Source organism: Tachysurus vachellii, chromosome 24 (assembly GCF_030014155.1).
Source record: "Tachysurus vachellii isolate PV-2020 chromosome 24, HZAU_Pvac_v1, whole genome shotgun sequence".
NCBI lineage: Eukaryota > Metazoa > Chordata > Actinopteri > Siluriformes > Bagridae > Tachysurus > Tachysurus vachellii.
Window position 1 is genome coordinate 5,127,956 of NC_083483.1, and position 27,500 is coordinate 5,155,455.

At 40.3% G+C, this 27,500-nt stretch overlaps 2 protein-coding genes across 2 annotated transcripts in view; both read left to right on the top strand.

Annotated features, from left to right (window-relative positions):
- Window positions 1-129: 129 nt before the first annotated feature.
- LOC132839159 (uncharacterized) lies at window positions 130-8,270 on the top strand. The gene is made up of 5 exons (XM_060859979.1): window positions 130-273; window positions 3,613-3,927; window positions 4,149-4,415; window positions 5,797-5,946; window positions 7,702-8,270. The coding sequence occupies exons 2-5, from the start codon at window positions 3,648-3,650 to the stop codon at window positions 7,866-7,868; spliced, it is 864 nt and encodes a 287-aa protein (XP_060715962.1). The 5' UTR covers window positions 130-273; window positions 3,613-3,647; the 3' UTR covers window positions 7,869-8,270.
- Window positions 8,271-8,750: 480 nt separating this feature from the next.
- gart (phosphoribosylglycinamide formyltransferase) overlaps window positions 8,751-27,500 on the top strand; it is a 26,509-nt gene continuing 7,759 nt past the window's right edge. Inside the window, exons 1-16 of the mRNA XM_060859978.1 lie at window positions 8,751-9,409; window positions 14,468-14,622; window positions 14,716-14,811; window positions 14,918-15,092; window positions 15,355-15,466; window positions 15,921-15,989; window positions 16,072-16,197; window positions 16,606-16,693; window positions 16,830-16,915; window positions 18,936-19,104; window positions 19,869-20,103; window positions 21,355-21,449; window positions 22,083-22,192; window positions 22,291-22,489; window positions 23,664-23,915; window positions 24,696-24,848. Coding sequence (XP_060715961.1) covers window positions 14,478-14,622; window positions 14,716-14,811; window positions 14,918-15,092; window positions 15,355-15,466; window positions 15,921-15,989; window positions 16,072-16,197; window positions 16,606-16,693; window positions 16,830-16,915; window positions 18,936-19,104; window positions 19,869-20,103; window positions 21,355-21,449; window positions 22,083-22,192; window positions 22,291-22,489; window positions 23,664-23,915; window positions 24,696-24,848 — 2,110 coding nt within the window. The 5' untranslated portion in view covers window positions 8,751-9,409; window positions 14,468-14,477. The remainder of the gene's footprint in view (window positions 9,410-14,467; window positions 14,623-14,715; window positions 14,812-14,917; window positions 15,093-15,354; window positions 15,467-15,920; window positions 15,990-16,071; window positions 16,198-16,605; window positions 16,694-16,829; window positions 16,916-18,935; window positions 19,105-19,868; window positions 20,104-21,354; window positions 21,450-22,082; window positions 22,193-22,290; window positions 22,490-23,663; window positions 23,916-24,695; window positions 24,849-27,500) is intronic.

The following is a 27,500-nucleotide window of genomic DNA, read 5'->3' on the forward strand; positions in this document are numbered from 1 at the left end:
CAAATGACTCCTGTATACTGATGTAGAATCATCTGTACATCAATGCTGAAAATGTGACACTGCCATCGTGTGGTTAAATCTCTCAGTCTGTTTACAGTTTAAGGAACCGCCTATAAACTTTGATTGACGGAATCTCTGACCAATCAGAACGCGCAACTCGTGAGTTCCGAACCAATCTCTGACTTTTGACTCGCCTGCGTCCACTGAAAACACGGAAGAAAAATAAAGCCAGCTCAAGAGGAAAGGGAAATAACTGTGAAAACTGAACGACCGGTATGTTTACATTTAGAGCCTCTTTATTCCTCAGGAACAATAAATAACCCAAGTTCACTGTTACACCCTTAAATAGCTTTATATTAGTTATATTAATTAAGGCCCATTAATGGTCCTTTTAGTGTCTCTCTGGTGAAAAAAAAACACATAACGGTTTGGTTTATGTTTATGTTTAGATCACATATTATATATCTGTCGGAGGACTAATAATTTTACCAGTCGACCTTTAATGTAAGGCTTGAATCAGACAGTGTGGTGTCTGATCTGACCTGAGCAATGTGGCCAACTGTGACTATGACGTCATAGTGTATATGCATATTCAAATTTCAGGTTTTATTCATGTGCATAAATCTGCATACAGTTAAATTCTTACTGTATTGTTGTATACAGTCTTATCTAGGACATAAGACAGTGCAAGGTTATTAATGTGCTCTAAGAAAGCGCGTGTCAAAACACTGTGTGTGTGTCAAAAAGTGACAAAAAGAGAGATATGTAGCTTCTGCCCAACTGGTGATAGTGGTGAGACTCAGTGGTGACAACAGCGTTAGTTTACTGGTTTATGCAGTCTGTAGTAGTCACATAGTTAATGTGAAGTGGTGAAACAAAGTAGGTCAGCTTGAGGATGGCACTTAACCTCTGGAGGAATAGGGACAAATATGCAGAAGTAAAGATTGTTCAGGACTGGAGGATTTTTCTTAAGAACCTTAGACAGTTTAAAGGCTCAGGATAAATGAGACTCATGAAGAAGTCTCTCTAAACATAAACACAGACACCGATCATCCATGTAACAACACACAAAGTTCTGAACTGGTTCATTTGTGTAAATTGAGCTCATTTCACACTTGTACATTTGTACATACAATTTGTCTATATTGTATATGTCATTCTGTCACACTGTGGAGCTTCTGTCACTAAAACAAATTCCTCGCATGTGAAAACATGCCTGGCAATAAAGCTGATTCTGATTCTGATTCTGGTTATTGAATCTTGTAGATTTTATCTCTATATAAACGTCTGTTATGTGAAAGAGCTTTTTCAGGGCAAAACTAAATAAAAACAAAATGAAATTTTATGATCCCTGTAATTATTTAAAAAGTATAAACATTTTGCTGATTCTGAAAGCGTAGAATGACCTCAGTTATAGCAGGTGACCTGCACAAGTTGCTCTGATGTGGGGAATACACAGTCCATTACATATAGCACTCACACACACACTCACTTACTGTCTCACTCACTTACTGTCTCAGTCACTGTCTCACTCACTCACACACACACTCACTTACTGTCTCACTTACTGTCTCAGTCACTGTCTCACTCACACACTCACTCACTTACTGTCTCACTCACTTAATGTCTCAGTCACTGTCTCACTCACAAACTCACTCACTCACTCACTCACTCACTCACTCACTCACACACACACTCACTCACACTCTGTCTCACTCACTCACTGTCTCACTCACTTACTGTCTCAGTCACTGTCTCACTCACTCACTGTCTCACTCACTGTCTCACTCACTCACTGTCTCACTCACTCACTTACTGTCTCACTTACTGTCTCACTCACTGTCTCACTCACTTACTGTCTCACTCACTGTCTTACTCACTTACTGTCTCACTCACTTACTGTCTCACTTACTGTCTCACTTACTCACTGTCTCATTCACTCACTGTCTCATTTATTGTCTCACTCACTTACTGTCTCACTTACTGTCTCACTCACTGTCTCACTCACTTACTGTCTGACTTACTGTCTCACTCACTCACTGTCTCACTCACTGTCTCACTCACTCATTTACTTTCTCACTTACTGTCTCACTCACTGTCTCTCTTACTGTCTCACTCACTTACTGTCTCACTCACTGTCTCACTCACTCACTCACTCACTCACTCACTCACTCACTCACTGTCTCACTCACTGTCTCACTCACTCACTCACTCTCTTACTGTCTCACTCACTCACTCACTGTCTCACTCACTCACTGTCACACTCATTCACTCACTGCCTCACTCACTCACTGTCTCACTCACTCACTGTCTCACTCATTCACTCACTGCCTCACTCACTCATTCACTCACACAATCACTCACTCACTGTCTCACTCACTCACTCACTGTCTCACTCACTCACTCACTCACTCACTTACTGTCTCACTCACTGTCTCACTCACTTACTGTCTCACTCTCTCACTCACTTACTTTCTCACTTACTGTCTCACTTACTATCTCACTCACTCACTCACTCACTCACTCACTCACTCACTCACTCACTCACTGTCTCATTCACTTACTGTCTCACTCACTGTCTCACTTACTGTCTCACTCACTCACTGTCTCACTCACTCACTCACTCACTTACTGTCTCACTTACTGTCTCACTCACTCACTCACTTACTGTCTCACTTACTGTCTCACTTACTGTCTCACTCACTCACTGTCTCACTCACTTTCTGTCTCACTCACTGTCTCACTCACTCACTTACTGTCTCACTCACTCACTGTCTCACTCACTCACTGCCTCACTCACTCACTCACTCACTGTCTCACTCACTCACTGCCTCACTCACTCACTCACTCACTCACTCACTCACTCACTCACTGTCTCACTCACTCACTCACTGTCTCACTCACTCACTGTCTCACTCACTGTCTCACTCACTCACTTACTGTCTCACTCACTTACTGTCTCACTCACTCACTGTCTCACTCACTCACTGCCTCACTCACTCACCGTCTCACTCATTCACTCACTGTCTCTCTCACTCACTCACTGTCTCACTCACTCACTGCCTCACTCACTCACTGCCTCACTCACTCACTGTGTCACTCATTCACTCACTGTCTCACTCACTCATTCACTCACTCACTCACTCACTCAATCACTCACTCACACAATCACTCTCTCACTGTCTCACTCACTCACTCACTCACTCACTCTCTGTCTCACTCACTTACTGTCTCACTCACTCACTCACTCACTCACTTACTGTCTCACTCACAGTCTCACTCATTCACTCACTGTCTCTCTCACTCACTCACTCACTCACTCACTCACTCACTCACTCTCTGTCTCACTCACTCATTGTCTCACTCACTGTTTTACTCAATCACTGTCTCACTCACTCACTTACTCACTCTCTGTCTCACTCTCTGTCTCACTCATTCACTCACTCAATCACTAACACTCTCACTCACTTACTGTCTCACTCACTCACTCACTCACTCTCACTTACTTACTTACTCAATCACTCTCTGTCTCACTCACTCACTCACTCACTCACTCAATCACTCACTCACTCATGTTCTTTGTTTTTTTTTGTTTTTTTGCTTTTCTTCAAGAGTCCAAATCTTAAAGTTAAGCCCCAGGCATAAAGATGGAGGTAGTTTCATCCAGTACAGCAAGCAGTCTTACAGATACAGAGAAGGAAGGGAATGAAGATCAGCACAAAGCCTTGTTGTGGTCAATCCAGGAGGCTGCAGAGAAGCACACAGTGCAGATTGGGGTTTCAGCTTGCGGTGCTACAGCAGTGGTGGATGTGCTCCAGGCTCTGGGACTCATGGTGGCACCAGAAACAGCTGACCGCAGTGTACAGACCAAGCTGAGGAGGAATAATTCCCCATTGCCTGATTACCTTCACTCACGCAGCGAAGCAGGTACGTTGCTTTACACTGTGCATACTTTTCAACTTGAAAAGACCAGTTTCACCACTGGGTTCATTTTATCTACTGAATTTCTGTATTGTTTTATTTCTAGATTTGATGCAAAGTTTATTGGTTATAGGAATAGAGATGCAATAATATATAAACAAGCACATATACAGCAAAATTAAGACAAATTGAAATAACGTTATATATTTATGCCATTTGTTTTTGAGGTGCCACACACATGCAGCTGATAGATGGAGCACTGGAAGCCAGTGGTGGACGAGTGATGGGCAGATTCTTTGGTTTCTACCCACAGAGGAAGGTAAATCTGGTGCCTTGGCTGGCACACTGGATCCGGCATAAAGCCATACCTGTAGCCACCATGAACATGCAGCGTGGTGTGGCAGAAGGTGAAGAGATCCCTGACGCCTGGCATCACCAGCTGATCTTTGGAGTGGCGCCCAGTGCTGTTTTCATGACTAATCCACTGGACGTTGGTATGTGGAGTGATTTCAGACGCCTGCAGTATTAAAATGGCCACATAAGATGTTGCTCATACTTTTTTTCATGTCTACTTTTCTAGTGCAGGTTTTCTCCAGAATTAGACTTTGATTGTAAACAAAATGTTACCTCAAGCTACCAAGATTAGTCAGCTTTTATTGGCATCATGAAATGGCACAAACGATTGCATTTATGCTAGACCAGGTTGCAAATTATAAGACAATACATGGACTATATCACACAGTATATTATCAATAATATAATTACATGATATACAGTAATCTGAGAGAACAACAGATATCAGAACAAACTAAAGAACATAAGATTCAACATTCTTTTATTGTCACTATACTGAGTACAAAATTTGACCAAGTCAAGTCAAGAAGCTTTTATTGTCATTTTAAACCTACTGTATATAGCTGACCAAGTACATAGTGAAATGAAACATCGTTCCTCCAGGACCAGGGTGCTACATAGAACAACACAGAGCAAGACAGAGCTACACAGAACAACACAGAGCCAAGGACTCAAAGTTAGTCCTAGCTACATAAAGTGCAATGTGTGCAACATAGTATACAGAACACTACAAGGCAAAAAACACAAGATAGCGCCAACCAGTGTGCATTCTGAACGTTGTACAAAACATTGTGCAAAGGTGTAGAGCTGTAAACGTTGTGCAAAAGAGGGTTGTAAACACAGGGTTAACGCAAACATATACTGCAAGCTATACTTCAGTTTTAAGAACTGAAGTAAGTGTATACAAAAAAAACAACTGCAGTCACGGCTATGTTAATAAATAAGTCAGTTATTGTAAATGATGTATAAGATATGAATAATTATGTAAATATTTAAATAGATAGAAATATATATAGGAATGAGAGAGTGTGTGTGTGCCCTGCGATGGGTTGGCACTCCGTCCAGTGTGTATCCTGCCTTGATGCCCGATGACGCCTGAGATAGGCACAGGCTCTCCGTGACCCGAGGTAGTTCGGATAAGCGGTAGAAAATGAGTGAGAGTGAGTGAGAGAGAAATATATAGATTTAAATAAGTTGTTGCACAATAGTCAAACATATGGATTTGTATATAATGAGAGGGTATTAAAGTGCAAAAGAATGTAAACATACTGAGTAATACTGTATATGCATAAACACATACTTAGGTATACAGAGAAAGCTATAGATTTTGTGTATAAAATGCCAGATCAGATTTTTGCGGTCCCTGTGTGTGTGTGTGCGTGCGTGTGCGTGTGTGTGTGTGTGTGTGTGTCCACAACTGTCAAAACATAGTAGACTATGTAAATGACAGATACTCGTACACCGTGTACACAGCCGCATATCAGATTGAACTTGTACGATAACATGACACTGATTCCACAGTCAGCGAAGAGGAGTTACATGTGCGTCTGTGCAGTGAGTCTGTGCTGCTGATACGTCGTGAAGATGTCTTAAAGAGAATAACAGCAGACTCTCCTCTTCCACCGATAGACCATCCGAACGATCCACGCTGGAAAACTCTAAATGTGGAAGGTACCATTAAAGCAAAAATAATGGTAGAAACAGCATGTATACAACAGTGCACAGCCTCATTATAGTTTTCCAGTCACAAGAAAAACAACTATTTGTCTGTACTACATACCTACCTAAAATAAAAACCATCTTACTGAGAATATAATTTAAACTACGGTTTTAAATTATTGTTCCAATGCTTAAAGTTTGTTGCATGATTTAAAAAAACAATATAATTCACAGCTGTATGCAAAGGAAGTGAGAAGAAGTAAACAGAATCAGTATAGCCAACTCTTTAAATCAAATAACCTTTTTCTGTAATCTGTAATGCACAGCTACTTTCCACATAAAATAAAGCTAATTGATACCTTCAAAGCAGAGGAAGATTATAAAAAATGATCTCTTCCAGTTCACAATAAACAGTTTTCTACATGTCATTAAGAAGTAGCAGTTACTGTCAAGGATTTAAAGGCAAGATCTGGAAGTCCAAGAAAAGATATAACTGCCATAATACTTGGCACAAGCAATGCAGAGCACCAGTGTGACAATAAGGAGCCATAGGAAAGCTTTGGGTGATCCAGGAATAGTGGTGCAACTTTCAACTATGCAGTGCTGCTTGCACAAACATTACAATTACATTTACAGCATTTGGCAGACGCCCTTATCCAGAGCGAAGTACATAAGTGCTTAAATCTCTAACATTGACTACATTAATGCTGGATCACTAGGTTACATACTTAAGATACCATGAGTTTAAAAAATTTGTTCAAAGTTACAGTGAAAAAGTGTCAAAGGTTGTGTGTGTGTGTGTGTTTTTTTAAATGCAAAAGATAAGGAAACAAGCGCTATTTGAAGAGTTTCCTGAATAAGTAGGTCTTCAACCGCCATAACATAATCTGCATGGATGTGTCATCAGAAGAAAACCTTACCTTGAGAATCTGTTGTATGCAAACAACATGCATGGATGTGGTACCCTAGTGGTTAAGGTGTTGGGCTACCAATCGGAAGGTTGTAAGTTTGATTCTCAGGTCTACAAATCTGCTACTGCTGATAAAAAATAATTGAGTAAATGTAAACTTAAAATGTAAGTCGCTCTGGATAAAGGAGTCTGCCAAATGCTGAAAAGTAGATAGAAAAACCAACTGCTGTGTGCTTTGGTCCTAATAAAGTGCTCAGTGAGCTTATATCTCCTGATTTCTTGTGGAATAAAGTGCTATAGGTATTAAACAATGTTCCTTGTGGTCAAACTGTGTAACAACACCAGAGTAAACTCAAGTTTTTGAAGGTATAACAAAAAAAGTTGTAGTTTTTGGGGAATAAAACGGTTAATCTGACCATGTAGGTCACATGACAGTGTGGATTGCAGACATAGTAATCACTACAACAGCATTAGCTGTTGATACATTAGAGCAGTAGGTACTGGTACTGTCACAGTCTACTGTTTCAGATGCACGTGTTGTCAGGGGCATTTTTTTACCTACAAAAAATTCAGTGTTTAAGAAAAAAAGTGTTTTGTGTTAAAAGTAAACAGCAAAACATACAAATTATGTATTTGCAATTGTATTTGTGTGTGCAATAATTCTGGCGGCGCTGCCAGGTCACTCATATGTGCTCAGTTCTACATAAATTTCTGCATTTATTACACACACTTTAAAAGGTGGCTGTTCTTTTTGCATTGTCTCCTTGTTCCATCAATTCTTTTAACGCTGTAGACATACAGGACCATTATGCTTAACTTCAACCATAATCATGTATTAATATTGTTTTTTCTTTTAGGTCAAGTTAGAAAAATGATCGAAGAAGAAAACTGTGAGGAAGATCATCCTAAAATGACGCACATAACAATCCCAGCAGCATACAGCTCAGGAATTACACTTTTTGCTCTCAAGGATTCGGCGATCAGTCAGGAGCTCCTCAGTGCCCCTGAACTGCCTCTGCTGTGACCTCTGGACCTATTGTGTTTGGTCTAATTTTCAGTGTTCAAACTGTATGATATGGTGTCAGAAACTGTGAATAATTCACTCTACTTCATTTGTAACTGAAAATGACAAACAATGGCTGTCAGTATTACAGACTTTTGATAATAGCTCAAAGCAGAAAGTTATGTATGTAACCGTGAATCAACGTCTGATTGTAGGACCACCTGAACAAATTGGGAAACATCCTGTTCCCTACTTGGAAAACAAAGAAAAAGTCCTGTAACTAATTAGAATTGGTTAGGCTTTGTTATAGTGTAGGTTCAGCTTGCACGTGGGTCTGTTCTGTAACATTAAGCTATCAGTAACATATCATGTCTTTACAACTTTGTCATTAAAAGGGACGAGCGGAAATGCGATTGATTGAAATGTACTGATATTCTTTTGTTCAAACTTTGATCAGAACAAAAGTATGCCAAACTAAATATTTATCCTGAGCTATTAATTACCATTTCTCAATCATTAGCTACTTCTCCCAGATCTAAGCTACAGTTATCTGTCAAGGAGACTGAGAGCTAACACGTGTCACTGAAGACGCGAAGCTAGTTACTGCATTTTAAAGAAGAAGCCTTTATTTGTCACATACTGTATACATTACAGCACAGTGAAATTCTTTCTTCGTATATACCGACGTTGGAAGTTACAGGGGTAAGAGTTGCAGCTTGGTAATGCTATAGCCTGAACTCTGATCCTCCAATCTAAACAACCCAGAGCTTTAACCGCTTGAGACAGCACTACCTGCATTTCCTTAAATGGCTGGTTATGTAATATCAGTAGACAGTCAGTTCAGATTCATGTTCTGTGTGAGAAATTAAAAAACATGATGTGTCCTGGTTCCTTCGGATGATTATTGCTAAGTAATGAACAGAACTTGTGGATGACTTGAATGCTTTTCCAAGCTGGGCATTTTATATAATCAAGAAATTTCCTTTCATTACAAGCATGTAGCAGACGCCCTTATATCCAGAGCGATTTACATGATCTCATATTTTTTTTCATACAACTGAGTAATTGAGGGTTAAGGGCCTTGCTCAGGGGCCCAACAGTGGCAGCCTGGTGGACCTGGGATTGAATTTACAACCTTCTGATTGGTAGAACAACACCTTAACCATTAGGCTCCCACATGACCCAAGACAAAACTTTCAGAAACGTATACATTTCTTTATCTAAGCGCTCTTAAAACTTATTTCGGCTCATACTTTTGTGTTTTTGTGTCTGGGCGTTTGTGAGGCTTTTCTCTGTTACACACCACGTGTTTCAGTGTTTCCCGCCCCTCGCTCTCTGATTGGCTGATAAGCTCACAGTCTTTACCTGTGGATTGGCGGATCGTGTGAGATATAAACCAATCCAGAAGCAGGAGGCGGATACCTTTAACTCCAATCCTCTCTTATGAGGTGGGGTTTCTTTCCTGGTGTAAAACACGTGTCTTGATCCTCCAGTCTGTCTCTCCTGCTTGTCCTAAAGACAAAACTCTACGCTGTACTTTTATCTTCACCTATAATAAGAAGGTGAGTCATATGTTTAAGTCTCACTATGAGAAATCTTTACTAAGTGTGTATCTAGTGACCTGGTAACATCTATTAGTAGAAACTTTTAGAAGGTTATTATTAGTACATACTAATAACATAACAAATCACAGTGCTGGGTTATAAATTTATGCCTCTTTTAACTCTGCAGCTGTTTGTACAATAAACACGTATCCATAACTTTTAATCACGTGATCAAAAAGCTCATCAAAACGCCCTGGATTACAAAAAGTCTTTGATAAGTAGCTTTTTTTTGTTTGTTGTTATTGTGTTGCTGATTGATCAGAGACACCGCACGTGCACTATTTCACAATTAAACCTCTAATCCTTGCACTAGAGATTTGGTTGTGAAATATGGATCAAATCAGTTTTGATTGTCTCTCAATCTGTCTCTTGAGATGTGTTTAATTCTGTATAGTTTTACTGAAGATCGCCCCTTAAAGGTCTACCTTGTACCTGCAACTATTTGGGTATGTTATCAGGTCCATTTAACATGTGCATGTACATATAGCATCAAGTCCAGCACTTTAAAGCAGTGAGCAGTTTGGGCAGCGACTCTGATCTGATCGTGTGTCCAGTTGGATTGCAGATTTGCTGTTTGAAGTGGAATGACATGGGCCTTCAAATCACTGACGCCTACAGACACACATACAGTCTCCAGTCGCTGTACTATGAAGTTGTTCATATCTAAAATTTAAATAAAAGTGTATATCTGCATCATGTCATGGAGATGAAGGAGAAGTAGTGTGTTCTCTTTATTATACATCACATGCACTCTACCGTCTTCACTCCCATTCATAGTCGCTGGTTCAACTTTTCTTAATTTTGTCGCTGAACATCTAATCACCAGTGCTCACTGTCACTGAGAGGTCACAAGCTCTCATTGAAAATAAATGGACTACGGTTGCTTTGTGGTTGTCGGTTGCTGTGTGGGTGACCGTAAAGTGATCAGTAAAGGGATGTCTGCGTCTGCCTTTGCCAGTAGTACAAATGTTTTTGCCTGTAGTCTTTTCGAAAGGAAAGCAGTGACATGTTTTCTAAATGTATTGACCATCTATGCCTGTAACCTGAACAGAAAAAAATAAAAAGCTCCTTTAAGTAGCAAATTACAGCAAGTTACAGGATATCTGGATAAACTGCATGAACATCTAAAAACCTGTGTTTTTACTGTAGAGAGAAAGCGAGTCGACTCCTGATACGAAGCAAGACATGAACTAAACATGTATTTTAGGGTTCAGGCAGAATTGTTTGTTATCAGCAACACACAATATGATGTAGAACTAAAATGCCATTTGTTCAGGATATTTGGACAGACAACAAAAATAACTACAGCATTCAATATATAAAATGTTTACATTATTTATTGCCATGACGCAGATATGATATATCTCAAATATTGAGATATGAGATGATATTGAGTATTTTCTAATGAGAAGATTTTTGCTTCTTTGATTTGTATCGTGGTCACATTTAATATTCATTATGAGTGCTGATTCTTCTTACATGCTAGGCAGCCACATAGGCAGGAGAATATAGAGCGCAAATGGGAACATAACTGCCTTGAAGTAAACTGTCTGAGCATCAGTCTGTAAACTGGCTGTGAGCCTCAGTCTGTGAGCATCTGGCTGTGAGCCTCAGTCTGTGAGCCTCAGTCTGTGAGCCTCAGTCTGTGAGCCTCAGTCTGTGAGCCTCAGTCTGTGAGCCTCAGTCTGTGAGCATCTGGCTGTGAGCATCTGGCTGTGAGCCTCTGTCTGTGAGCATCTGGCTGTGAGCCTCTGTCTGTAAGCTGGCTGTGAGCGTCAGTCTGTAAACTGGCTGTGAGCGTCAGTCTGTAAACTGGCTGTGAGCGTCAGTCTGTAAACTGGCTGTGAGCGTCAGTCTGTAAACTGGCTGTGAGCGTCAGTCTGTAAACTGGCTGTGAGCGTCAGTCTGTAAACTGGCTGTGAGCGTCAGTCTGTGAACTGGCTGTGAGCCTCAGTCTGTGAGCATCTGGCTGTGAGCCTCTGTCTGTAAGCTGGCTGTGTGTGTAAGCTGACTTCTTAATAGTCAAAAAAGTTTGGCTCATCAGAAGGAAGTGTGTCAAACACATTCAGCCTGCGTGAACCCAGTTCTTATCACAGCTGGGTAAAATCAGGTCCTGTGTGCTGTACTTGATGTCAGTCACACTCGAGCCTATAAGTGAAACCGAAGCAGGTTGCATGTCATGCTTGGCTGAAGTAAACCAGCATATACAAAATAGATGTTTTCTTGATCTGTACGATTAAATGGTGTCGCCCAGATGTGGTGGGTTCATTTTATGTCTCATGGTTTGTTAAAAGCGCTGTACAAAAAATGGCATATTTCAGCAGTAGACCTAGGTTTCTTTGCTAAATAAATGTATTAACACTTAAACTAAGATTGAAACTAATATTTAAAAATAATAAAACAATAAAATAAATTTAAATAAAACAGATATTATTTGTCTCTGTATAGCCTTGTGAAGCATACATTGGGGACATTATAGTCTCATATTGTGACTAGAGTATTATCTCATGTCTAGAATCCTTTTTTCCTTAGTTTTAATTTTTTTTTAAATCTAGTTATCTAATCTTTTCTTTGTCTCCAAACTAAATCAAATGGCAAACAGAGTTTAGCAATGAATCAGACTTGACAAACCGACTCAAAGGAGTGAAAATGTACTGTTTTGTAACCACCTTCTCTGTGGACTGCTGTTTTAGACAAATAAAAGGTGCTTTACGTTTACATGCCCCTTCTGTTGCTGTGGCATTTAGATTGTTCACTGCAGGAAAGTTCACTGGCTCCGTTTCATACTTGCGTCCCATAGGTCAATTTTCTGTTCAGTTAATTTCATCGCCTACATGTAGGGCAAATCTAACTGCATGGTGTGTGGTATTAGAGGGTGTGTGGTATGAAGAGGACTCCAAGACCATTTCATGACCCATTTCACAATAATTGTCACAGTATTTAATCTTTTGATGGCTTAAGAAACAAGATTGGTGTTTCTTATTTTTTTATTAATTAACATGATATTGATCTGTGGTCAGAAACGACCATGTCTGTAGCCAGAAATGTATTTTCCATGGTGTGGAGAGCAGGGACGTGTAGTCAAAAAAGCATCTGCTTCATCTGTTCTCATGAAAACTAAAAACACAGATAATGATAATAAATATTAGCATTTATTCAATGATCTGTGCTAGAAATTACATTTTTGAATAATTACAATCATTTTATAGTCAAAATTGCTGAGTTTGTGTTATTCCTGCTCAAACACGGGAGAGACGCGATGTGAGGGACTGACGAGTTTAGCCTCAACACAAACTGGATTGAACATGTATAATTGGTGCTTGCATGTTACTATCTCTCTGTATGTCACCACTATAATGTTTGTAGACACCTTTTATATGTCCTCACTTTCCATAGTCTAGGTAATGTATTTCACATACGTGTGTGACACATTGTTCCTGATCTAACAGCCAGTTCCTCTGCCTCACTGAAGGGGTGTGCTTGAGTCCACAGGTTTATACTTGTTCAGCTGTTAAATACAAAAATCTAAGTTAAGTGCATCACAGCAATTTTTACTTTTTGCTCTGACAGCAAAAATGGAAGATTCTGATCAAACTTTCACTCAAGTGGAGGTAAAGGAAAAAAAGGAAGACCAAGCAGAGTGAATGGTAAATGTTGGTCTTGAATGTACAAGAGACCAATTCTGAACTAGTGATGTAGGTTGAGGATCTTTCAGAACCACAAATCACACCATGTGGGGTTGTTTTTTTCCCTCCGATCTTCCTCCAGTGTTTCCAGAGGCATAGTGGTTAGGCTTCATACCCCAGGTCTCTTAATTCCAACATGTTTAAAGTCTTTCAACATGTAGAGTAGTTTGACCATCTTGTCTACAGTTGTAAAGAATATTGAGCCTAGAGCTGCGCGATTAATTGTTATTGTCTGATTTGAGTTTATGGTTTATGTTGATGTTAAAAAATGAAAATCTGTTTTACAATATTACTTTGGTTTGTCACAGGTAATCATGTGGGTTTGTCACAGTCACATGCCATCCCATCAAGTCTTGGAACATATTGGAATCCTTGATTGCCTGAAATACATATTGACTTTGAACCCTGAATTTTTTTACCTTTTTTTTTTTCTCAGCAGCCACAAAATGAAATTTCCTGTTTTGCTGTTTTGTTGTTGTTCATGCAATTGTTGAATTTCATCATTTCACTCCATAGTAGTGGATAATGGCTCATATGAAAGCTTTAAAAATATGTAATATTAAAGTATTTCTGTTTTTCCATAGCCTAATATGGCCAACATATTTATAAAAATGTTTAAAAGAGTTTCATATTTTTTCTTACACAAACGTTTCTATCTTCAAAGTAAATGTTGATATAATACCCATTCCTGCTCTCTGAGATGCTCCAAGTACTTGGCTTGTGGTATATAAAAGTGTTATTCAACCACTAAAAGTCAAGGATCTATATAAATAATAAAATAATTTTTACTGATCAAAAAGATCTGGTAAGTCAATTTTCCTTAAGAAGTCGAATATTGCTTTTAAGATCAAGCAGCATGGGTAAACATGACAACGTGGACATCTGCTGTAGCTGACTGTAAAGTCTGGGATTTTGACCTGCAGTCTTGTATAACAAAGCGTGTTACAAAACTGCATCATTAGTCCAAGCCTTAGTGCATCCTCATTTCCATATTGTGACCTTTGCGGTGTTTTATTGTGATCTCGATCAGTCTATTTATGGGCCTCATGCTGCTTTCACACATACAGCACATTTATCGCTACAAATCTCCAGTGGCTGTACTATGAAGTCACCGGTGGGTTGCCATAGTAGTAATGTTTATTAGTTGGTGGTACAACTAGCGTTCCAAATTTTCTTGCTAAAGCTAATTTTTTTTAAGAGAGATTTGGCATCATATCATGTCAGATGTGTGTCCGTGTGTGTGAATGCAGCATTATTCTGAACACTCAGTAATGGTAAAGCTGATTTGGGGGAATTTGGGCCTCCATTGATTGCTTGTTTTGTTTATTAGACGGTTGGCCATGGCTGAGCATGTGCTTGTTATTGGGAGTGGTGGACGTGAGCATGCGCTGGCGTGGAAGCTGGCTCAATCTCCTCATGTCCAGCAAGTCCTAGTTGCCCCGGGTAATGCAGGTACAGCCAACTGTGGAAAGATCTCCAACTCCGGTATGTGTATGTAAATGTCTCCCAGCGCTCATATATGAAGTCAAAAATACTACACTTTAGCTACACTAATGTCTTCTGTTTCATTCTCTTTAGCGGTGAGTGTCAGTAATCACACCATCCTGGCCCAATATTGCAAAGATCATAATGTGGGACTGGTGGTGGTTGGACCAGAGGTTCCCTTGGCTGCAGGTAAGAGCTTTTTGTTGTTGTGCTCGACTTCACAGTCTGTGTTCTGTGTAATAACTATACAAAGAGAAGAAGGAAAATGCTGTTGTGAAATCTTTTCATGGTGCAGGGATGGTAGATGATCTGACTGCAGCAGGTATAACATGTTTTGGACCGTCTGCAAAGGCTGCACAGCTAGAAGCAAGCAAAAGTTTTGCTAAAAGTTTCATGGACCGTCACAGCCTACCCACAGCCCGCTGGAGCGCCTTCACTGACCCACAGGAGGCCTGCAACTACATCCGAGAGTGTGTATAAAGAGAGGGTGTCTGTGTGTGTCTCTGTGTGCCTCTGTGCTTGTGCATGCCTGTGCCTGCGTGTCTCTCTCTGTGCGCAAATGTTACAAATGAATGCTTTTGCATGATTATTATTTTTTTATTTTAAGAAAGTTGGTAAAAGTCTATTTTTGCACATTCACACTTGTACCCATTATGTGCATGTACACAGTCTGTTTCTGAACATTGAATGTTAACCAATCCAAGGAATAGATACAACTGTTTCTTTTTGTAGAGCCGACTTTCCAGCACTGGTGGTTAAAGCCAGTGGTCTTGCTGCAGGTAAAGGAGTGATAGTAGCGAAAGATAAGGATGAGGCCTGTCAGGCAGTGCTGGACATCATGAAGGTCAGTCGATTCCTGCAGTTTCATGATTGACTGATTTCCTTTAATGCTGTTTTAGAGTATGTTGGAATAATGGTGGTGATTTGACACAAGGACCAAACCTATCAGGTTACGATTATATTAATGTGAAGAACATCTCATGCAACCAGCTGCACAGCAAACAGTAGGAGGTGGTGTTTACGTTGTCAGGTTGTGTTACTGAAACCAAGTACGAAGTGGCAAGCACACTGTATTTCAGGAAAAGGTTACTCATTCTACATGTGAGTGGCAGAGGAAATGCCAGCGCTGTATTCGGACTGAAGCTGTATAAGATTTGATACGAGACTGTAAAGGGTTTTCTCCTAATATTGTAATGATTAATAACAAACACTGTGATTTATTAGCAGACCAGCACATGATTGTGTCTCATGTTTAATACTGTTATTATTATTGTAATTATTATTATTAAATATTCTAGGACAAGACATTTGGTGCTGCTGGTGATACTGTGGTGGTTGAAGAACTGCTTGAGGGAGAGGAAGTTTCAGTGAGGAAGTTGCAGTGTTCTTTGATTGCTGGGTTCAGAAAGCATGTGTGTTCATCAGTTAAAAACTCTGTCTTTCCCTCAGTGTTTGTGTTTCAGTGACGGCACCACGGTAGCTGCTATGCCTCCAGCACAGGATCACAAACGCCTGCTGGATGGAGATCAGGGTCCAAACACGGGGGGAATGGGGGCTTACTGCCCCACGCCACAGGTGAACACGGGCTTATCTGTGTTAATTTTTATATAGCACTAGGCTTGTGTGATCTAACTATGAATATTCCTACAAATAATTTTTTATCTCAATATCCAGTGATGATTAATTCTGTTGATTGACTTCAACCATTAAATATCAGCCATTAAATATCAGCCATAAACCAGACTATTCAGTCATTTATTGCGACATTGTGAGCAGGTATAATCATGTATAACCTGTTTTGGCTTAGATAACCCTGGAGGTCTTGTGGCCTGTAGCTGCATCAATACTAGTGAACAGGAGACACATTACACTCACGAGTTTTCAGTGCTTACTCGGATGGACGCAGATTACACACATCAGAGTATCTGATTGATCCACTTACCTCTGTAGATACGATCAACACCACGGTGTGTTTTTATGTAGGTCTCTGAGGAGATGCTTCAACAGATTAAAACCTCTGTGCTACAGAAGACCGTAGATGGCATGAAGCAAGAGGGTGTGCCATATGTCGGTATGTTATTTAAAGCAGAATCCTTAACAATACATGTGTAAGAAACAAGAAAATAAAGTTTCAAGAGCACAAGCTGTTTCGAAAGGCTTGTTTGAATAGCAAGTCCGAGACCTTTGACCCTTTTCGATTCCTTTAGGTGTGCTGTATGCAGGGCTCATGTTGACTAAGCTGGGACCAAAGGTACTGGAGTTTAACTGCAGGTTTGGTGACCCTGAATGTCAGGTTAGTGAATACAGTGTTTCATATTTCTACACAAAATCTCAAATTCTTTATTTTTTTTCCCCCAAGTTTTGTTTTTTGTTGATATAAAACAAAAATTTTCTATTCTTTTATTTCTTAAGCATCATGTTGGTTTCAATTAATAATCCATTATTAATTTCAGCATTTATGACACTTCATAATATGATTTTAAAAAAATCCCTGAATTATTTTAGATTTGTAGATTTATTGGAACTACAATGAAACACTCTTACAACTGCAACAAAGCACTAATGCAGGTGGCACAATAGAGCTGTTCACACACAGTATAACCCTGGGTTATCATCATTCGAAACCCCGCTTTTAGTCCTCGTTACGGTGTGTACAGTGTGAAACACTAGTTTTCCAACATTACGGTTAGATGCTTCGTATCAACTCGTGTCATTTGTACAGTCAGAGAAACCCTGTGTGTTGAAGTTGCAAAATTTGGGTTGACGGGAGAACAACAAAAAAACAAAAGTCAAGCAGTGACAGAAAACGTGTTCAGGACAAAGTGGATGGAAGTCTGAAATAAAGAGCTGACGAAAAAAACGAATGGAAATTAGAAATCAACAAACAATTTTAAAAAACTATAAATGAATAGAAAGCTGTGAAAGACCTGAACTTTTTTTTTTCTCCCTCACTGACTGGAAAGTGTAAGAGAAGCGAATAAAGTTAAGGCAGGAATGAACAGTGTGACACATCAGATTATGAAGAGCCAAGATTAATTGTTAACCCTGGGGTTACACTTATCCAGGGGAATTATTTCACATGGGAAAAGCCTGAAAAGCAAACAAGAGTTCTCATTTGAACAGTACACCTTTGGTAATTTTGGTATAGCAGATGTCTATATTGCACCTGACGTGGTATATTAGTACATTAGTGTTATTTCTTAGGGTATAAATCTAATAAACCAAATCTAGAATTTTTCAATTCGGTTTATTTGTATAGCAATTTTAACTATTGACATGCTCTCAAAGCAGAAACTGAATTAAAATTCATTCATTCATTCATTCATTCATTCATCTTCTACCGCTTATCCGAACTACCTCGGGTCACGGGGAGCCTGTCTCATTCGTCATTGGGCATCAAGGCAGGATACACCCTGGACGGAGTGCCAACCCATCGCAGGGCACACACACACACACTCTCATTCACTCACGCAATCACACACTACGGACAATTTTCCAGAGATGCCAATCAACCTACCATGCATGTCTTTGGACCGGGGGAGGAAACCGGAGTACCCGGAGGAAACCCCCGAGGCACGGGGAGAACATGCAAACTCCACACACACAAGGTGGAGGCGGGAATCGAACCCCGACCCTGGAGGTGTGAGGCGAACGTGCTAACCACTAAGTCACCGTGACCCCCTGAACTAAAATTGGAAAGTTTAAAATTAAATTACTCTTTTTCTCTTACGTCTGTCCCTAATGGACTGAGATGTGTGGAAGAAACCTTGAGAGGAACCAGACTCAGAAGGAAACCTCATCCTCATTTGGGTGACACTGGACAGAAAATAATGTAAATTAATGTCCTTTCTACAACAGTTTATAGTCGAGTGGAATTAAACAACCTCGAGATCCTGAGGAACTAACGGGTCATAGACATTTCTGAGTTCATTACAGACTTAACACTAATTCCTTCCTGCTGAAGTCTTAAAATGTTCACTGATGAAGACCAGAGTACAAAGCTGACCGACGCAATGGCAGTTTAAAGACGGTGTGATCGTCTGCAAGTGGTTCTATAAACACTAATCCCATGGGTCACATCCTATCCATGCAGATCTGTCCCCAGCAGTGTGTACCATTAAGCGACAAAACTTCAACCAGGGGTAGGGTGTCAGAATGGATCTGGCAGGTCCAGAAGGAAGAAGTGGGAATATTTGGGAGCCACACTGGGAGACATTGACAGCAGAAGCATAGAAGTCTTACTATCTAAACCATGATTGTTGAACATATTCTTGCTTTGCGCTTGTGCTAATGACATGACTTTATCTGTTCAGGTGCTGCTGCCTCTGCTGAAGAGTGATCTGTACGAGGTGCTGAAGAACACAATCCAAGGCAAACTTGCCTCCAGTCCTCCTCTCTGGCAGGAAAACAGTGCTGCAGTTACTGTGGTTATGGCCAGTGAAGGCTATCCAGCAGCCTACAAGAAAGGAGTTGAGATCACAGGTACAATCTGTAATAGGGTTCAGTGTTGAAATTCACCTGGACATCATTTTCCACTGTTGGTAAGTTTAGGAGGAGGCACTGTGGCTTAGTGGTTAGCATGTTTGCCTCATACCTCATGGGCTGATGCTTTGATTTCTGCCTCCATTCCATTGTGTGTGTCTTGTGCCTTGTGATGGGTTGGCATTTCGTTTCTTTAATTGTGCCACGAGTCACAGAGGATAGATGCGACTATGTTGGAAATGTGGAACAGACAATGGATGGATAGTAGGTAAAGGTTATGTTTGTGACGGTTCCTGGTTAAGTGGGGATGTTGGCTTACCAACCGGAAGGTTGTTAGTTTAAATCCCACGTCCACGAAGCTGCCCTTGCTGGGCCCCTGAGCAAGGCCCTTAACCCTCAATTAGTCAGTTGTGTAAAATGAAATAAATAAAGGGCGTGTGCCAAATGCTGTAAATGTAATGAGATGTGGTTAAGGTGCTGGGCTATTGCTCAGAAGGTCTCAGAACTTCCTCTCCCTCAAGTTGCCACTTCTGGGCCCCTGAGCAAGGCCCTTAACCCTCATTTGCTCAGCTGTATAAATGTAAGTCGCTCTGGATAAGAGTGTCTGCCAAATGCCATAAATATAAATGTTAATGGTCTTGAAGATGTTTCACTGTCCAGTTATCAGTTTATTTTGTGACCGATGCACCTGTAAATAATTTTTGATTTCCTCATTTTTCTGTAAGAGTATCAACTGAAATGTACAAAATATTTCTGTATTGCAGGACTGTCTCAGCTCACAGAAATGGACCTGCAGGTGTTCCATGCTGGCACTGCACTGAAGGAAGGGGGTGGAGTCGTGTCTAGTGGTGGGCGTGTTCTGACGGTCACAGCGGTTCGTCCCACTTTGGAGAGCGCCCTGCTCGGTGCGAATGCGGGCGTGGCTGCTGTAGGCTTCCCAGGCGCAGTGTACCGTCGCGACATCGGCCACCGTGCCATCAGCTTCCTCACTCGTTCCAGGTGTGTGTGAGGAGCTGAGGAGATTTCCACACCTGTAGAGTTGCTGAGTTCGGACGTGTTCTGCTGTGCACTTGTCTAACGTCTAGTCATTGACGACTTCTGTCATTTACCGCTCCAGGATCTCACTATATTAACAGTCATGCTTGTAATTCAGACTTCAGTTTTAATTGGGGATTATGAGATGAGTATTGGACGGCTGGATTTATTAAGTTAACAGAACCATTGGCCTCAATGGCAGCACCTTTCCAGCACACACAACCTGTATAAAGGTTTAAACACTACATATATGCAGGGTTAGTGATGTCCTTACTGAAATGGGAAGAATGCTGATTTAGTCAAAACGTTGAAGGAGAACATGGTTAAAAAAAAATCTTACTCCAATGACCAGACTGATTTACTCATCCACAGCGGAAATCTTCAGCAGTTCATTTTATCTTAATTGTTCACCCAGAAGTTCCGCTCTTTATTACGAACACTACTTCTTGTCCTGAGTTTGCAGAATGACACAAATTAAATAAAATGCAAATGTATGATGCCACTTGTTTTAAAAGTTCTGCCCTGAATAAACACTTTCACATAACATGTTTACATGTACAGTAATCCACAAGAAGCATTAAAACTAAATTTACACAAATTAACAAGTTCAAATTCCTCAGGAAACATCCTCCGGCTTCTTCAGAAGTGTGCAGAAGATGCTGGAGGGTTTTTCTGAAGATCATTGGGCCTTTTAACTGATCAGGACAAAAGGGACTGTTAAACACAAAACTCTCACAAAATCATTAACACAGTCACTGATCATCCGGGTAAAAAGACACCGTGTTAAGGATCTGGTTCCTCTGTGTACATTGTTATTATTGTTTCTCGAGTAAAATAATGTATTCAGGGAAGAACTAAATCACCCCAATGAACTTTTCTGATCTCTCTTCAATTTTTAAATGGACATTTTTTTGCAGGTTTTGTAATGTTAATGTAAACTTTACAATGGGATCAATGTTGTATTGCTACATCCTTTAACTCTGTAAATATAATTTTTTTTTTTCTTTCCCCAAATAAAGTTCATCAGTGCTTTGAAAAAATTTCTTTTCTCTTTAACATGTTTTAATCTGTTTGCCAGATTAAATACATTTCCCTAATAAAAATAATTACATTTATTTATCAAATTTATAAAATAATTAAATTTATAAAATTCTTATACAAATCATCCTCATAAAAGCCTAAAGACAGCACTGACTTCCTGTCTCCATCCCACAGAGGACTGACATATAAAGACAGTGGAGTGGACATAGCAGCCGGGAACAAGCTGGTGGACATCATCAAACCTCTAGCCAAGGCTACGTCTCGCTCAGGTACTTAAAAAAAAAAAATCCATGAACATTACAGTCCATTATCTGATTTGTCGATATGTTTGTTTGGGGTTAAGAGTTTTTGGTACATTTTCAGGTATACTTTTATTCCTGAAAGCCGGTTTGTAATTTACACTAAAGCTGTAGGATAAAGATTGTATTTGCAATAGCTGTGATAGTGATTATTAGGACACAATCACATTCGGGATCATACACTGAAACTATAACATTAATAAGTAAACATTTTCTTTAATATGTTTTAATACATCTAATATTTTCTCTCTATAATGAGTGATGTTTGTGGTTAATGTTATTGGTTCAGTATTTATGGTTTTGCATTTCTGACAAGATTAGAGATGTCTATAATACATTATATTTTGAGGGACCAAAAAAGAAGAGCAGAATTTAGATTGAATTTGATGAATCCTGTACAATATAAAAAATAAAATAAAAATCAGATGTGTTGTAATCTAATTTTACAAGTTTTGTTTACCAACTACACTTAACAAGGTTTTGCAGGAGCAAGGTTGTTTATTTTTTTATTTTATTAGTATTTATTTAATTAATTTATTTATTTATTTATTTATTAATTAATTTATTTATTTATTTATGATGTATTTATTTGGCCTGACTCAGGATGTAGTGCTGAGCTCGGAGGCTTTGCTGGCTTGTTTGATCTAAAAGCTGCTGGATTTGTTGACCCCATACTCGTATCTGGAACTGATGGAGTTGGCACCAAACTAAAGGTACTGCCAATCTACCTTCATTCAGTATTTCAAATAGATTATTGAAGGATTTCTGGTCGTAGTGACACACATTCTGTTTCTGTACAACATCCATCAAGATCGCACAGGCGTGCAACATCCACAGCAGCCTCGGCCAGGATCTGGTAGCCATGTGTGTGAACGACGTTTTGGCTCAGGGAGCAGAGCCGCTCTTCTTCTTGGACTATTTCTCTTGTGGGCAGCTGGATGTGGCCGTGGCTTCCTCTGTGATTCGTGGGATTGCTGAAGCTTGTCAAATGGCGGGTTGTGCCTTACTGGGTGAGCAGCACTGTTGCGTTTATGTAAATATAATCTGCACTATGTACTCTAGCGTCTGTTGTCTGAATATAGAAGGGGTGAAGTTTATTATTTATTTATTTTTTTTATATACTACTCATAACATAAGCTGTTAAACTCACTCACTTTAGCAGAACAAGTCAAGTCACTTTTATTGTCACGTCACCACAACACGTGCCATGGTGAGTGAAATTCTTGGGAGCGTGCTCCAGAAATTGCAGAACAATTTACATACAGTAATTAAGATACAGAAATTAAGAACAGTTTACATACGGGTGAAAATATAGTCATATCATATAGCTCATATATAGTCAGTACACACAGTGTACTATTAGACATATTTACAATGCACTATACATTATATACGATATGTACATTTATATATGGAGAACTTGGTGAATTTTGAATATATTAAAACATAATTCACACAAGACAACGAAATCTACCGACATCTTGTTTTTCATCCATAAAGTTTTTTCTCTTCCAGCGTAAGCGCCTGGTAGCCCCGCCCCTCTTCCTCTGTGTAAGCAAAGCGTCCAACTTCTCATTTTTTTTTTTCTTCACTTGAATTATCGAGAACTTCAAATGTATGCTACACACACTATTTGTACTAGGGTTATACTATTTATAAGGGTTAAACAATTTTTATATTATACTATAAGTGTTTCAGGCTTGCTCTTATTGAACCCTGTTGCTTTTGTGTTTTTAATTATATCATCACAAATGCACACGTAAGTGTTGCTGAAAAATCTTGCCACTTATATTCCCTGTTTTTTTTTTATGTATTAAAAAAAGCTCCCAAGAGAGTTTTTAGGTTGATGGTATCCTAAGTCTGTAACCTAGTTGACCAGTGTTAATGTATTCATTGAGACTTCAAAGCACTTTTATTACATCGCTCTGGATAAAGGCGCCGCTTCTGTGTCCCACAACGTTCCCCTGTCAGTCGTGCTAGACGAGTGTTGACCCGCGTTCACATTTATGGGAATCACGACAGTTTCACTGCAACCGAACTCACACCACCACCTCCAGGGTCTCAGGTTTAATACCCCTGTAATCTTCCTGGTCTACAGCAACATCACAACTATTTTTTAATCAAACCTGGCTCTGTCTCAGACCAAACTGGCAGAGATTTCATGGCATGTTTCTTTGTGTTCAGGTGGTGAGACGGCTGAAATGCCAGGTGTATACGGTGCAGGAGAGTACGACCTGGCAGGGTTCTGCGTCGGTGCTGTAGAACGCAACGCCCTGCTCCCCAGATTAGGAGACATTCAGGAAGGCGACATGCTGATCGGTGTGGCATCCTCTGGAGTGCACAGCAACGGCTTCAGTCTAGTGAGGAAGATTCTGGAACGAGACGGACTTCAGTATAACTCTCCAGCTCCATTCGGACCATCGGGACAAACTGTAGGTGAGTTTTAATGAAGCTGACGTTTACTTGTTTCCAATTATTCTTCATCCGCCTTAAATTTGTCTTTACTTTTAAATTTACGTCACCAAGCTTACGGTGATGTATACGTATATTTAAATAAAATAAGTTTCTTAGCAGTTCAGAAGCAGGATCCTGTTCACTCAACACTGCGGCTCAGTTTCGATTTCCAGGTGAAACCCAGCCACCGAGGGATTAAATCTCAATCCTTATCCCAAGCTTGGATAAAATGGGAGGGTTGCATCAGGAAGGGAATCGGACGTAAAAACCTGTGCCAAAATTGTTATATGTGGATAAGAGGATCCCCTGTGGAGACCCTGAACAGGGAGCAGCTGAACAACAACAATAAAACATAAATTCAGCTTGATGTGTAGTAGAAGTCGCAGAGGTCACACTGTTAAAGAAATGGACCCTGATAATGTTACCTACCAGTAATGACATTTTCTCAACATGTCTTTTTATAACACAGCTCAAAGTGCTTTACTTGATGATGACAGGAACTCTATACAGGTTCTAATATTGGTTAGGGGACAAAAATACAACATGCATGCAGTAAAACGGCACCTTTTCTGCACTTTAGTAGCAATAAGTAGTAATTACAGTTCACATATAACAGTACAGACAGTACACAATACAGCACATACAGTACTATACAATACTATTACAATAACAGTACAGCACAGTAGTAATTATAATGTTTCCAAATTATAAGGACTCAGTCTTTGATTTATTGCCTGTTTTTTTGTTTGTATTATTTCGCAGGTGAGGTTCTGCTCACACCTACTAAAATCTATAGCCGTCTTCTCCAACCAATCCTGCGCAGCAGAGCTGTGAAAGCCTACGCACACATCACTGGAGGAGGACTGCTGGAGAACATTCCAAGAGTTCTGCCTAAAGAGCTGGCTGTGGACATGGGTAAGAGAGAGGGCAAGGGGGACGGGGGGATGGGGAGAGACAAATCTGGGGAGAGACTAATTCATTCATTCATTCATGTTCTACCGCTTATACGAACTACCTCGGGTCACGGGGAGCCTGTGCCTATTTTAGGCGTCATCGGGCATCAAGGCAGGATACACCCTGGACGGAGTGCCAACCCATCGCAGGACACACACACACACTCTCATTCACTCACGCAATCACACACTAGGGACAATTTTTCCAGAGATGCCAATCAACCTACCATGCATGTATTTGGACCGGGGAAGGAAACCGGAGTACCCGGAGGAAACCCCCGAGGCACGGGGAGAACATGCAAACTCCACACACACAAGGAGGAGGCGGGAATCGAACCCCCGACCCTGGAGGTGTGAGGCGAACGTGCTAACCACTAAGCCACCGTGCCCTCCGGGAGAGACTAATAACAAATCTTATTACAATTTACAACTGTACATATTCAAACCATAACACAAGATAGACAATCAATATTCAAAAGTTCAAAATCAACAGACTATCATCAACTCTACATAAAACTTCCATCACACACGAAATACGATTAAAAAAACATTTTATCATCCGTGAGACTCACTCACTCTCTCATTCATCTTCTACCGCTTATCCGAACTACCTCGGGTCACGGGGAGCCTGTGCCTATTTTAGGCGTCATCGGGCATCAAGGCAGGATACACCCTGGACGGAGTGCCAACCCATCACAGGGCACACACACACACTCTCATTCACTCATGCAATCACACACTACGGACAATTTTCCAGAGATGCCAATCAACCTACCATGCATGTCTTTGGACCGGGGAGGAAACCGGAGTACCCGGAGGAAACCCCGAGGCACGGGGAGAACATGCAAACTCCACACACACAAGGTGGAGGCGGGAATCGAACCCCCGACCCTGGAGGTGTGAGGCGAACGTGCTAACCACTAAGCCACCGTGCCCCCCCATCCGTTAGACTGTAATATGCAAATTCTTCTTTTAGCCTTCCGACTACCAGACACTTCAACATCATTTCAGTATCAGTACTACCAAGTTGTAACCCATTATTTTTCCTTGTTTTCCATATAGCTAGCTTTGCAGTTCCAATCATATAGATTAACAAACATCCTTTCCTTCTATTTAAAAACAAAACTGTACTTCAATCCTCCGATAAATACTTTTTTCTGAGAAAGGTACGTTAAATGCCTAAAACCAGTGCATGCACTGCAGTTCAGCTGTTTGTTTTTCTACAGGGGGTTTATACAGGGTCCTCCACCTTTCCCTCACAAGGAAGTCTGCCTCCAAAAGTCCTGGCCAGCTTTTAAGTTTCTATTGCCCCTTTTCCAACAAGGCAGTTTGAGTACTTTTTCAGAGCCTAATTTAAAATCAGTTCTTTCTTTTTTTGACACCCAAAGCACCGGCTCTGAACCAGGAAAAGTGGTTCTTAAGTAGCACCAAAACATTGCTGGTCTAGACTTAAGACCCGCTTGTGTCAGGGGCTGTGGGCGGGGCTACTGTGACCAACAAGACAAAAAAGAACATCGTTAGCGCCATTTGATAAATCATTTTAAATTCTGTATGTATTCTGTATCTATTCTGTCCTATAACCTGAATTACTGTAACAGCAGTAGAGTTAGGTCTGGAGGTATCAACATGTCCAGCAGAAGAACTAGGCCCTGTATCACCAACAGAACCAGCAGCAACACCAGACCCAGTAGCATCACTGGCAGTCTCCTCTCTAACCTGAGCTTTATGAGGACAAGCCAACCTCCTGTGTCCGATGTCTCCACACTCAATGCACGTCATTCTGTGGTATTTGTGTACACCATATACGCTATACAGCAGAAGATCTCACATCACACCGGTTTTATACTCTCTTCACTGGTTACCAATCAAATATAGAATTGATTTTAAAATTTTGGTCCTCACTTATAGAGCCCTTCATGGGAATGCTCCTGAGTACATTTCTGACCTGTTGACCCCTTATGGCTCTTCGAGAGCATTGAGGTCATCAGGTCAAAATCTGCTTGTGGTCCCTAAAACCCATTTTAAAACTCGGGGGGATCTTTCTTTTCAGTCTGTGGCCCCCAGACTGTGGAACGCGTTGCCCCTGTCTCTGCGTGTGGCTGATTCTGCTGAGTCTTTTAAAAAGCAACTGAAGACACTCTTATTTAGACAAGCTTTTAGCTGACTGGGCTTTTATGGTTTCATCCCTGTTGTAGTGTGTTTTATTATTTTAGAGTTGAAGTTTTGCTGTCTTTAATAATTTCTCTTTTTTACTTTGCAAGAATGTTTTATTGTCCATTTAAGTTTTATTGTTATATTTTGTAAAGCACTTTGTGATTTTATCTGTGAAAGGTGCTATATAAATAAACTTTACTTACTTACTTACTTACTTTACCCTCCAGCCACCCTCTAAAGGACACATATACAGCTGTGATTCATTCAGAAACATGAACACCTGCCTTCTTTATGACGTGACATGCTTCAAGGCCACATTTTTTACATCCCAGTAGGATCGTATTACTTTCCATAAAAACATTCCATATTGCGCGAGCTTGCGTTCAATTTCATCGTTATGGATAAAAGGCGGTACATTGGAGACAGTGACTCGGGTAGATGGAGTAGCTAGCAGTGAAAC

Coding starts and splice junctions, on each gene's coding strand:
- LOC132839159 (XM_060859979.1), top strand. CDS start 3,648: ATGGAGGTAGTTTCATCCAGTACAGCAAGCAGTCTTACAGATACAGAG. Junction 3,928..4,148: donor TCACTCACGCAGCGAAGCAG/GTACGTTGCTTT, acceptor TTTGTTTTTGAG/GTGCCACACACATGCAGCTG. Junction 4,416..5,796: donor GACTAATCCACTGGACGTTG/GTATGTGGAGTG, acceptor CTGATTCCACAG/TCAGCGAAGAGGAGTTACAT.